Genomic DNA, 14,433 nt, shown 5'->3' on the forward strand with positions numbered 1-14,433 from the left:
GTTTTTCCCCTCCTTTGTTTATTTTATTTATAATTTTTATTCTATTTTTGTGTTCCATAGAAGAAATAAAGTCATACAGGTTTGTAAAAAGGAGTGTGAGAATACAATGCAGTCTCTTTAAGACTCAGTAAGCTGCCTATTGAATAGCCTAACACTTGCATGGTCTATTTGCTGCTTATAATCATGTCACCACATTTACGTTAAAAAGGTTTTGTTTGCAAAACATGACAAACACTGTATAAAAAAATGTTAATTTATCATCTGAGAAACATGTTAACATCTGTATCACTGCACGGTGTGTAAATATTTACATAAGGAAAACACTTTGCAAATGCTTACTGAAAACTTAAAGATGGCACCAGGCTAAACAGAGAAGCTCAAGAAACATTAAACATCGAACCTCCAAATATAATCGCTTACGAGTTAGTTAAGGGTGAATGAGCTGACTTGAGGACACTAGTTAAATGAATTATAAGCCTGTATAATAACTGAATAACTCTGATACTATTCTATCATAATATTCACAATGGTTTTATAGGCTTCACTTTCAAGTGCCTCACCGATCCTTTCTCCAGCCACTCCACGAGGGTCTGTGCGGTGGTGCAGGGCAGCTGGGAGCGCAGTGATTTGCGGTCCTCGTCCCTGACCTGCAGCTCCAGTGCCAGTCTCAGCTCCTCAGCCAACTGGAGAACCGGCAGCGGCCCGACGCTCACAGGAGAGCCCAGATCATACAGCCCATTACTGAACTCCACCGCAGCCTTGGAACCTGTGGACAGAAATACGAAATGGACTAAATAAAATATGGAATAGGTTAGACCTTTGGCTTAGTGGTAATACTCCCATATGGGTGACGCAGGTTCGAATCTGGCATATTTTTAAATTTCCATTTTTTTCCATTTTCCTTTTTTTTCATGTTTTTATTGTATCACAGTAGCAAAAAGGATGAAAAAAGATGTGATCCATGGAACAGCTAGGGCAAAAAGTGACTTGAAAGGAAAAACAAATAGAAAGAGAGCAGGGGAGATGCACCATCACGCCATGTCATACATCATCACATCATATTAACCATCAGCACCACACCACTGCAGCCACGTGTCGCCTACATCATCTAGAACAACAGTTCCAACCGTCCCCATCTGGATGCTATGGAATCAGATGTAACAAATTTACAGGAACATCTGGAACCCATCAGGATTCTATAACACTTTAAAAGTGTATGATGACATTGTTCCATTTTTAAATGCCAGAATCAACGATCAGAACCAAGAGACACAGTTGACACTGGATTAGGGCCTTGGTTTCAATTTTTATCATATGCAATTGAAAGAATGTTACACACTTTTCCATTAGTTTACGTGTCTCATTAGATTTGTATTGTTTCCATATGTCATTTCAAAGAAGATAAGTGGTGTTAAGAGTAATGAGAACAATGCAAAGAAATGCTTCTTGTATGCATGGAAAGAATGTGCCACTAATGTACATAACTGTTTATACAAATGCATAATTTGTGCATTCAGGCGCAAGTGTTTTGCTTGACTGTAGGCATGAAATGACCTCATTGGTTGCTTTAATGAAGGGGTGGGGGTGTTGTGCCAGTTACTGAGAGAAGATGTGCATGGAAGGATACCCTAACAATGCAATGTCAGCTGTAAAATAAAATAAAAATGGAATAAAATAAAATAAAATAAAATACTATTGGAAATTACATGAAAAAAAAACTAAAATAGTGGAATATTTAGGGCCCAAGCCAGTAAGGCGCAGGGCCCTATTGTTTTTCTAAGGATTATTATTTTTATTTTTTTTATTTTTTATTTCGACTATCCGGGCACTTTTGGGGGCCTTAACGTGCCCGAAAACTCTTGAAAATTGGCACGCACGTTGGAACCTGCGGCCATTAGGACGCCGCTGAGGCTGGGACCCGGGCGTGGCACAGGGGCTCTACGGCGCCCCCTGGAAAATTGTCAGAAAGCTTGATGTATAGCTCACACATACTTGCACGTATTCATATGAAACTCGGTACACATATAGAACTCATTGAGCTGAACAACTTCCGCGCAGCATGTCATAGGCTCCGCCCAACAGGAAGTCGGCTATTCAGGGCTGTTTGAAAAGCGCATGCTCTGGAATTTGATATACTCCTCTGAGGATTTCCATACAATTGCCACCAAACTCGGTGAACATGATCTCAAGACATTGGGGACGCTAAATTGCGAAGATATTTTTGATATGTCGAACGGTTTGCCCGTGGCGAGGCGATGAAGTTATGGCGAAAAATGAGACCCAGGAAATGCCTAATAACGTCCACATACATTGTATGATGTAGATCAAACTTCAGTGATTTGTTCGTTGTATGATGCCGATCGGATAGATGTGACTATTATGACTGAAAGTTATAGCGCCACCAACTGGCTGCAGGAAGTGTGTCGTTTTCAAAATGCTTTGAATTCAGCATCTTATTTTTACTCGATTTGCTTCAAACTTCACCAGAATAATGTCAAAACATGGCCGATGTAAAACTGTGAAGGGAATATTGATATCTAAAATTATGTTGCCATGGCAACGTGTCAAAGTTGAAAATTCGTTTCTGGTGATTTTGAGGCAGATAACATGTTTAGAATGTCATGAAACTCAACACACATATCAGTATTAATGATAGTTAGACACTGGAAAAAGCTCATAAACGGGCGTGGAAGAGGCACTCTATAGCGCCACCTTTTGTCAAAAATGGGGGGGTTAGTTTTAGCTACAGACACCAAACTCGGTACATAAATTGGTTTTATTAATCCGGACAACTTTCTAATTAACCGTCATTAGCTACGACCAACAGGACGTCGGCTATATTTATTTTAATGTGGGTTTTTTTTTAAAACGGGCTGTAAACAAATTAATACTCCTCCAAACAGAAACACAGAAATCACACCAAACATTTTTTCTCATGATGCCAAAATACTGATGATGCTAAATTGCGGACGGATTTAGGATATCTTGAACGATGATTTAATGGCAATTTATTAAAGTTACAGTAAAAAAGAGAACCTTTTTTTTTTTTTTTTCTTTTAAGAGCAGCTTCCGAACACTTCATAAAAAATTACATACACAGAACAATACAGTCTGAGGATATGTGATTAATTTCATGAATTTACAATACACTATGCAGAGGAGAAAATTAAAAAACTATCAGAGCTGCTTCTGAGTGAGAGATCCCTGTCAGCCTGCCTCTGAGTGAGAGCTCCCTGTCACTGCAGCTGAGTGAGGGGTGGGGGTGGGGTGGGCTGTCAGTGACTGTGTGAGTGACTGTGTGGATTGAGGCAGTGGGTGAGAGAGAGAAAGAGAGAGAGAGGGTCTGTTTTTTAAAATCTTTAAAAAATGCTTATAAATCATTAAAGATTTTGATAACACTTTATAATAAGGTCTCATTTCTTAACATTAGGAAATGCATTAATTAACGTGAACTAACAATGAAAAATATATTTTTACAGCATGTTAATTCTTCCATGATAGTATGAACTAACAAAGAACAATTTTTTTAAAGCATTTATTAATCTTTTTAATGTTAGAAAAATAGTCATGTTCAAAAGATAAACTTTAAAATTTAATAATATATAAACACATTTTGGAATTAATATTGATCAACATTAAATGGTATATAATTATTAATGTTTATATATATATAATGATAGCTACAGACACCAAACTCGGTACATAAATTGTTCTTATTAATCCGGACAACTTTCTAATTTACAGTCATTAGTTACGACCAACAGGAAATCGGCTATTTTTTTTTTAATGTGTTTTTTTTTTTTTTACACGGGCTGTAAACAAATTCATACTCCTCCCAAGCAGAAACCAAAAATTCACAACCAAACATTTTTTCACATGCTTCCAAGATACTGAAGATGCTTCATTGCGGACGGATTTAGGATATCTTGAACGGTGTTTTAATGGCAACTTATTAAAGTTACAGTAAAAAAGAGAAAACCTTTTTTTTTTTTATCTTTTAAGAGCAGCTTCCAAACACTTCATAAAAAATTACATACACAGAACAAGACCGTCTGAGATATGTGATTAATTTCATGAATTTACAATACACTATGGAGAGGAGAAGATTTAAAAACTATCAGAGATCTCCTGTCACTGCTTCTAATGTGTGCGGTGGGTGACTGGGTGGGTGACTGACTGTGTGAGTTCAGTGAGTGTGGAGGGGGAGAGAGAGAGAGAGAGAGGGTCTGTTTAAACTTCTCAATAAAATGCTTATAAAGCATTAAAGGTTTTGATAACACTTTATAATTAAGTCTCATTTGTTAACAGTAGGGAATGCATTAATTAACATGAACTAACAATGAAAAATATATATTTTACAGCATGTTAATTCTTCATTGATAGTATGAACTTACAATGAACTAACAATGAACAAAATATTTTTAATATTAGAAAAATAGTCATGTTCAAAAGATAAACCTTTAAAATTTTATAATATATTAACACATTTTGGAATTGATTTTGATCAACATTAAATGGTATATATTTATTAATGATGTAAATTAACAACAGTTAAATAATGTTGTTTTTTAACATTGGTTAATTCACAAATAACATTAAATATTAACAATATATTTTTTACTTTATTAATTTGTGTTAGAAAAAAATTATTCATGTTAGTTAATGGAAAAATAAATCATTAAAAAATGCTTATAAATCATTAAAACCTTTGGTAACTATAATAATTTCTCATTTGTTAGCATTAGTAAATGCATTAACTAACATCAACTACCAATGAAAAATATATTTTCACAGAATTTAAAGTTTTATATGTTGTTCTGTGTGTGTGTGTGTTTCACAGAGTTGATGGTTTGGATTAACCCTTTAATTGCCGTATCCCTTAAAACCAAACTGCCAGAGGGTTACTGTAATGCTTGTGCTCGCTGGGCACCGTTTTATCGATGCCACCAGGGTGGCGTATGCTGACGGCTTGGGCCCGTCATCGCTGCTCGCAGCTATATTTACTCTTGCTCTGCTACTTATCACAAATATCCATTATGTTTTGATAATCCAAAATTAAAATGATAAAATAAAATAAAATAAATACTATTGGGAATTATCTGAAAAAAAAAAACTAACATAGGGGAAAATTTATTCTAGCACCGCTACTTATCACAAAAATCCATTAGGTTTTGATCATCCAAAATATAATTAAATAAAATTGAATAAATACTATTGGAAATTATACGGGAAAAAAAAAACCTAACATAGTAGAATATTTATTCTTGCTACTCTGCTACTTATCACAGATATCCATTAGGTTTGATAAAATAAAATAAAATACTATTGGAAATGATCTAAAAACAAAAATAACATAGTAGAATATTTACTCTTGCTCTGCTACTAATCACAAATATCCATTATGTTTTGATAAATTAAATTAAATTTGGAAATAAAAACAATAAACAGTATTTTATTATAGTATATAATAAAATATAATATAATATAAAATAACTATATGTGACCCTGGACCACAAAACCAGTCTTAAGTCGCTGGGGTATATTTGTAGCAATAGCCAAAAATACATTGTATGGGTCAAAATTATTGATTTTTCTTTTATGCCAAAAATCATTAGGATATTAAGTAAAGATCATGTTCCATGAAGATATATTATAAATTTATTACCATAAATATATCAAAACTTATTTCTAATTAGTAATATGCATTACTAAGAACTTCATTAGGACAACTTTCAGATGATGCATAAATCTCAATTTTGAAAAATTGACAATTAAGACTGGTTTTGTGGTCCTGGGTCACATATATTTTATTATATAGTAAAATATTTATTTAATATACCTTTATCATCAAAAATCACCTAAAATAACGAAACAGAACAAAACAAAACAATAACTACTGGAAAGTCTATTAAGCACATATAAGTCTAGAATGCTAGTTGTTGGATCATCTTTATGGTAATTGAGATGTTCCAACTGTCACCAGCAGATGGAGGCATTTCAAGAACCTTGAGCAACTTTTCTAACAACACTTCTTCATTGTCATGAGTCAGTTCACACAGAAGAACCAAAGAGACACAACATGCCTGTGGTCAACCCTCATCACACCCTCCTATTCTTAAGACACATAGACAGACACTCATTTAAAGTCTAGATCCAGGATTAGCCGCATGGTATGACATCTGATTACTAAACATTAATGGTTAATTCATAAGCAATTAATTTATAAGCCTGTGCTATATTTGAAGTCCTGAATGTGTAATATTTGGCACATGCAGCCTTCATTCAGGACAATTATAACTCATGACTAGCAGGACTACTCATCTAATAGACCATGTGTGGTATGCATTTCAAAATGTCATAACATGCCACAAATAAATTCTCGCTAATCTCGTTCGATCTCAATATATTTTAACTGTAAATAATGCAATAATATTTATATATTAAATAAATGTAGTATTTCCTTATCAATACTAGCTTAGTGAAGGAAAAAAAAATTCCAACATGGACGATACTGAAAATAATCAATAAAAATAGTTTATTGTAATTAAAAAGAGATTATTTTACACAATAAACATTTATTTTCTAATATTCAGTATGTACATACTGTTCAAAAGTTTGGGGTCTTTCCACAAATTTTTTACATATTAGGATTTTTTTTAAACTATTTTTGAAAGAAGTCTCTTATGCTCACCAAGGCTGCATTTATTTGATTAATATACAGTAAAAACAGTAATATTATGAAATATTAGTACAATCAATTTTAAATAACTGTTTTCTATTTGAATATATTTTTACATTTATTTTAGTGATGATAAAGCTACATTTTCAGCATAATAACTCCATAATTACTGTCCTTCAGAAATCAGTCTAATATGTTGATTTGGTGCTTAAGAAACATTTCTTATTCCTATCAATGTTGAAAATAGTTTTCTTCAGAATTCTTTGATGAACTGAACGTTCAAAATAGCATTTATTTTAAATTAAAATATTTTTATTAAACATTATAAATGTCAATTTAATGCACCCTTGCTTAATAAAATAAGCATTTTTTATTTCTTTCTTTCTAAAATAAAATAAAATAAAATAAAATAAAATAAAATAAAATAAAATAAGCCTTACTGATCCCTAAATTAGACATATGAGCTCTTGGTCTTTGGATCGCGTTTTATGCTGCTCTATTTACCCCACATTAAAAGTAAGCACGCCAACATTGTTTTGCCTAAAAGTGAATGGTAGTGTGACCTTAGGTTATGTAACGGGAATAAATAGTGTTTATCACAGATTTTGTCACAGGGAATGTCTCCCTCCGGACTAGCTGAGTCCACTGTACCTCTCGCTGTCTCGCTCAGACAGCAAACCGCATGCTCCACTCCATCCACCAGCCTTCATTTGTTGACTGCCCACATTAAACATTTATCCTCTATTAGTTAAATCATCTTGGCAATCGCTGAGCTTGCTTAAGGGGTTACACAGCCCCCACATCCTCTCCTTACCCAGCCCTGTTAAAACCTTCTCCTCCAAAACTGGCTGCTCTGTTATAAAATGTTGTGCTGAAACAGTATTGCACACCCTATGGCTCATTCTGTAAATGTAATTTTAATATATAAAAAATATTACATGCATTATTAAGTAATTACTGTATATTGTATTTTTTAAATTAATTATTAAAATTATTTAGCAATTATATATTATAATTATTAATATATTAACTTATTCAAACTATGCAAAGCATTTATTCAGCTTTACCTTTGTTTGGCAAGAGCTTTTCTTTCAAAATATTCAACACCATGTAATCCTTTTTTTTATATATTTTTTTTATAAAAGCTTTACACATGCAGCGTTGAGGGAATCCAATTAGTTAGCACAGATCAAGAGATATGTTGAATAAACATTGTATAGGAGCAGAGCCTTATCTGATCGCTTCCTGAAAAGCAGCCAATCAGAAACAGACTGCAAGATTGACCTTTATCCGACCTATTTTCCTGAAAAAAGTAAAATTGCTTAGCAAAGAAGCAATTGTGGACCAGTCCATTGTTATTTGGAAGAATGTGATCCATGCACAAGTTCATCAGGAGGATTTCAATTCGGCTTGAAGCTAAATTAAAGTCTTACCAGCAATAATATCATCCATTTGTTCCAAGGCTGCTTCTAACATGTGACTTGCATCTGAGGCCATGGTGCCAGCCGTCTACTGCATCTGCTGGTTTGCTTCTCAGCGACCTGCAAAAATGTGTCATGTAATTATGCCACATAATGAATAAAAGTCACAATTACAGTTGCTGGGAAAGTGCATTTCAAAATTGAGGGTGGAGTAAAAAAAATAATCTTGTGTATGAACCAATACTATGAATCTCAACTGACGGCAAGTAGCAGCTTGGTGTGTTTAAGACTGCTGCCTTTCTGTATTGTAATGTAACTTGACATTACACAAATTCCCTAGAGCAAATGTGGTTTACAACAACATCTAAATCATATTGTCCACTATGTCAAGGCTGTATTTAGAAAATTTTGATTGCAAGCTCTCTGAAGCTATAGGATAAAATGGTCTTCATGTTAAGAGCTAGTATTTTCCCAAGTGTTAACCCCTGACTCTCTGCTGTGATGTATCCCGAGGCAGCTTGACTTTCTCCCTGTGAACCTCAGTGATGGAGGGGAATTTGAGAATAATTAAGCCTGTCAGGGTTAGGTGTCACCCTATTGTCATGCCTTGTGGCATGTGTAATAGGCACATTCATAGATCATATATTTAGGCACACATAAGCAAACACAAACACAAAGAGGCGGCTCTAAATTATGGAAGCCTGTTTCTACCTCAGAGTAAATGTGCGCTCACGTTTACCGTTGTTCAGCTAATTTTGGCAGGTGAAGTTACTCACATAGATTTGCAGCATTTTTGCATTTAATTTTTTTTTTCATGCAGGATTTTTCCTAACGGACTTAAAAGTAAAAAGGATTAATACATTTGTTGTACTCACAACTTTTATTGCACAGTTTTAGGGCCCTATGATTTCCGTGATGCAGAAAGAATAGTGGAATCTAGTCATAAAAACGGAATTTACTGTATAACGCGGAATGTCAAATTTCAAGAGCAGGTCAGTACACTTAAATCAAAAATATATATGAATATTAAGCTTCAAAAATACCATTTAAATCTGAATCCTGCATGTTCTGTGTTTCGTTTACTGAATATATGAGTATATAAACACATGAACATAACCTCTAGAACTGTTCTGAGAGTCTCTTCATGAGCATTTGACCATTTCTTTTAAGTAAATCTATCTTCATATCATATACAAACAGAAACCTAAAGGTCTTCACAGCAACTCATCAAAATAAAAGTTTGGTTTAACTTGAAGAAACCATGAAAGTAATGATAGTACTACTACTAATAAAATTATTATTAAAACATTATTTTTAAAGGAATATTTGACAGAAAAAATATTTACCAGAATTTATTTAGCAGAAAAATGTAAACACACTGCACTGTAAAAAGTTGACTTAACTTAAAAAAATTGAGGAAACCCCTTGCCTTAAAATGATCAAGTAAATAATAATTTAAAAGAATGACACCTGACAATTCACTTAACTTAATTTTTCAAATTATTATTTACTTGATCATTTTAAGGCAAGGGGTTTCCTCAATTTTTTTAAGTTAAGTCAACTTGTCACTTTTTACAGTGTGGGAAAAAATAAATAAATAAAATAATATTTTTTCAATAAAATCAATTAAATAGATATGCTTTTGATTATTAATATTTAATGAAACAATTAAAATAAATGGAAAACAGAATTAGGTAAAAAATAAAACTAAATTTGAGGGATAATGAAAATCTAGTTTATTAATTTCATTCATTCTTATAGGAGGTCAAGAATGAATCACATTAGAAGGATTTCACACCACACAAAGATATTATATTTCATAAATGTCAGGTCACATTATGAACAGAACGTTAATACCTACTTGCACTCTTGTAATTGGGCAGCACGGACACATGCCACTCGGGTGGAGGGTCACAAAAGACAACTGTCGAGGGCTAAAGGGGGCACATCCCACAATGCCGTTCATTATGTAGCTTATTTTAGTCTCACGCGACAAAAGAGTGTTGACTCTATTCGGGGCGTTGGGATCTTTCACTGCTGAAACAGTGTAATCATACAAATGTGCTGTAATCACAGCCCTGATAAGAATGTAACTATAAGCCTTCAGTTAAATGACAAGAAGAGACGAGCGCAGCCTAGTGCAGTTCATTAATAGATAGCATGCTTTTTAATACAAGCAAAAATGGAAAATCCAGTACAACCTCAAGCATTGCACACACACCCTAATTATTTGAGCAGATAAGGGTGTGTAGGCTTTCTGTCATGTGCTATCTGCCCTAAAAAAGGAGTCACATCTTATTTGATCACGCTGATAAGGCTTTTTCATCCCTCTTCACTTATAATAAGGTGGCACAGTTTGTAGGGCACAGAAATACGCTTCTGTTGTTTATGAAACAAGTCTCACAAAACAAGCTTTGCGTTCTCGCCTCAAGTCCAATAATCTGCAGGTTTGTTCATCTAACAAATACACAACCCCTCAGTGTCCTGAGATTAATGAGAAATCACAACCATTTTAGATGCCTGACCCACTACAAAAGTCCAGGCGCTCTTATCTGACCCACAAACTCAGCAATTTCAGTGTAGGCAATTAAATCAGTCTGACGAAGATAATGTTAACCACATAATTTCTCTTGTGTCATCGGTTTCAACCTGACAAATCACTTCAAGAGTTTGTTCCCATGCATTACATCTTTTGTGGTTTGGCTTTTTATTGCACCACTCTGGGCAATTTCCATTCAAACGCTCCACCTGTGTATGTTTTTCTCCATGGTGTGTTTCACCTGGGCTCAATGCCAGTCAGCTACAGTTAAAGCACATTTATATAGGAACAGTACATGAAGCAAATAAAAGATTTAATTCCAAGAACTCATTAAACAAATCAAGTAGAACTTGCTAGGAATTTTGCTGGCTGCCACAAAAATCCTGAAGACCATATAAAAAGTTAAAACTCATTCAAATTCTTTTGACACTTAGATCAGAATCAGTACTAGTTAGTATAACACACTGAGGACAACTGAGGGACTCATATGCAACTATTACAGAAAGTTCAAACGCTCACTGATGCTCCAGAAGGAAAAACCATGCATTAAGAGCCGGGGCGTGAAAACTTTTTGAATTTAAAGCTAGGTAAGGCAAGGTAAATTTAACTTAATTTGTCTTCTGGAAAACATGTAAGTATCTTCTGTAGCTTCTGAAGGGCAGTACTAAATAGAGCTGTCAAAATAGCAAAAATAGAGCAAAAATAGAGCTGTCAAAATAATCAAGGACTCAAATCACCCTGGTAACCAGCTATTCACTTTGCTTCCATCTGGTAAGCGCTTCCGTAGCCTGATGGCAAAAACTGAGAGACTTAGGAGGAGCTTCTTCCCCCAGGCCATCAGGCTCCTAAACTCTAACTCTGTGTCATAACATCACTTGACTCCATGTAAACATCACCATATCAATAAGCTATTCATAATTTTTCTCTACCTCATATTGCTGCTATTATATACCCTGTACAACTTTTTTGCACATTATTTTGCACATTCCTCTTAGTACTATTTAAGTCAACAACATACTGACCTGCACATTTATATTTATATTTTTTATCTATCTTTTTATTTTATTTTATTTTATTTATTTATTTATTTATTTTTTTCTACTTTTCTTCTCTTAATATTTGTATTCTATATAATTGCACTGTCCTTGGAGCGGACCTGACCTACATTTCACTGCTGGTTATACTCTGTATAATTGTGTATGTGACGAATAAAACTCTTGAATCTTGAATCTTGAATCTTGAATCTAAATGAAAAAAATATGATATTTAGGCAAAACAAGAAAAATGTACTCATCTTCATTCTGTTCAAAAGTTTTCTTCTTAATGCATGGCTTTTCCTTCTGGAGCATCAGTGAGCGTTTGAACTTTCTGTAATAGTTGCATATGAGTCCCTCAGTTGTCCTCAGTGTGAAAAGATGGATCTCAAAATCATACAGTCATTGTTGGGTTCAAATACACAGCTTTGGATCGTTCAGGTTACAACACAATATTAAGAATCAAGGGGATGTAAACTTTTGAACGGTGTCATTTTTATAAATTCAGCTATTATTTTCTCTTGTGGACTATATGTAAACATCTTTTATGTGAAATATCTTATTCAGGTCAGTACTAAATAAACAATAACATGCATTTTGTATGATATATATGTGTGTGCGTGTGTGTGTTTGTGTGTATATATCATCTCATTGTTATATATTATTCCGTCGGCCCTGTTTGTTAATTAATTCATTATTTATTAACACACAAAAAAGGAAATGTGTGTAGAGTCTGTAATTGGAATTTCTGCCCATTAAAGAAGTGATTATTTTTACAGAAATATCTTTAGAAATGCTAATGGATCTAGTTAACTTACTGAGCTCCTCAAACAAATCTTCCAAATGTTTGATTAACTGAAAAGTAATGCAAGTTCTGAAATGTTCCTCAACAGTAAGTCTGTGTTTCTTCCATCAGTGTTGACACATTCCAACACAAGCTCCTCCCCTCAGTGTTCCTGATACGCCACCCGGAGTCAAGAGTTATCGGGTGACTGAACGCTGATGCTATCTCAATAATGATTGGTGACATCACACCTCACATGTCGGACACCCTTCAAGTCCCCGCTGCTTACATCCTCTGTATTTACAAAACCTTGATAAGCCAACACAAACAGAGAAACTTGAAAACGACAAGGTTTACACAAAATGGGTCTTTCCACCCAAACCCAACAACTGCAGTCTGAATATTTCCTTTCACACTGTTTCTCACAGAGACTGCAAGGCCATCCAAAACACACGCTATTCACGAGCAGGCTTTGATAGGGGAAACACGTTTGAGTCTGTTCCCATTCAACTGCAGCATCCCTCACTCTACTAATATATAATAGCAATCCCATAGACTTATGTTGAAGAAGAGACAAGAGTCATGTCTAGAGACCAGAATATCATAGAGAATTGCTGTTGGGTTATTTGATTTCAGACAGTAAGCAACCATACAGAATACTACAGAACTGGTGCAAACTGCTGTCCCACAACCAAAAACACATGTAAGAAACATTTAAGTAATTAAATCTTAGATGTTTATTAAGATTCTTTTATTATCTATTGAAACCCTTTTGAAAAGTGAAGTTCAAAAAATTTTTTTTTGGTATATTTTCTTTGTAAATTATGAGACTATGTAAAAAAATGTGTCCCTCATTTTTCATGTCACTACCAAAACAGTGTATGTTTTAGTCTATTGGCCGAGACTAATTTGAACTAAACCCATAAATTTATGATCATGAAATACTCCTGTGTCCCCCTCTCTCATAGCTACAAGGTGTGAGTAGATAGGTCTCATCATTTTGAGGTAAATGTGTTCAAAAGTCTGAAAATCTGTGTGTAACTTTAAGGAACATCACTACCGAACACCTTATGTTGAGTTATGTGGAGTTATTCCATAACATTTAGTTTTTATATGTATACCACTGTTCAGAACTGTGCTAGCTAACCATGTGCTGATTAGCATCTTGGGTTCAAAAGTTAAAAAATTTTTGTTAACATCTTTGTTTTTTTGGGTGTTATCCCATAGAATTGTCACTACCGAAACAGTCACGACCGATACATGTCATCATTGTTTCGGTAGTGACAAAAAGGAACACATAATCCTCATATTTGGGGGAAATAAACAAAATTTTAGTATGGTTATTTTTTTATTTTAGTAAGTTTTAGTAGTCTCTTAGTATTGAAGTTAAAATTCTGTAATGTGATGTGGTTGCTACCAAAACATTACTGTCACTACCGAAACATGGGATGTTTTGTCAAAAATAAAGTATACTGAATTATCACCTAAGATGTTATGATATTTTTTGGTTCAGTGTATATTCAAACTGCTGAATCCTTAACTTTGAAATCAGTATGATCAATTTTTTGCCTTTTACAAAGAAAAACTGGATTACAACAAATCTCATAAATTACACTTGAAATATTGTTAAGAAATTTTATTGTTATTGATTTACCTCTGAAAAATTTTAATAAAATAGCAAACAATATATATTTACAATCTAGATGTAAGCAAAATCTTAATAGGTCAATATAACCCTAATTAAATTATTATTATTGTGTTTCGGTAGTGACAAATTTTGGGCGATACAATATGTGAATTAACTGCACAAGAGACATATATTTTTTCAAGACGTTTCCAACTCTGACATTGGACCAATTCTATAGAATTTCCAATATAATAAAAATTCCAGATTTTTTTTCTATCTTTGTTTCAAGGTGAAATATGACCTGGCTTTGTTTTTGAGAGATTCACCTAGTGAGATTCATCAGTCTAGT

The 14,433-nt window shown here is 33.9% G+C and overlaps 1 protein-coding gene across 3 annotated transcripts in view; it reads right to left on the reverse strand.

Moving 5' to 3' along the window:
* Positions 1 to 14,433, reverse strand: part of LOC306868408 (liprin-beta-2-like) — a gene marked incomplete at its 3' end in the record, with an annotated part of 56,225 nt that overhangs the window by 36,034 nt on the left and 5,758 nt on the right. For all 3 annotated transcript variants that reach the window (XM_079414546.1, XM_079414543.1, XM_079414542.1), the window contains exons 2-3: positions 8,113 to 8,220; positions 561 to 766 (exon numbers count right to left, since the gene is read on the reverse strand). In XM_079414546.1, coding sequence (XP_079270672.1) covers positions 561 to 766; positions 8,113 to 8,176 — 270 coding nt within the window. In that variant the 5' untranslated portion in view covers positions 8,177 to 8,220. The remainder of the gene's footprint in view (positions 1 to 560; positions 767 to 8,112; positions 8,221 to 14,433) is intronic.

The sequence above is a fragment of the Barbus barbus genome (genome assembly GCF_936440315.1).
Source record: "Barbus barbus genome assembly, chromosome: 50".
In the NCBI taxonomy this organism is placed as follows: Eukaryota; Metazoa; Chordata; class Actinopteri; order Cypriniformes; family Cyprinidae; genus Barbus; species Barbus barbus.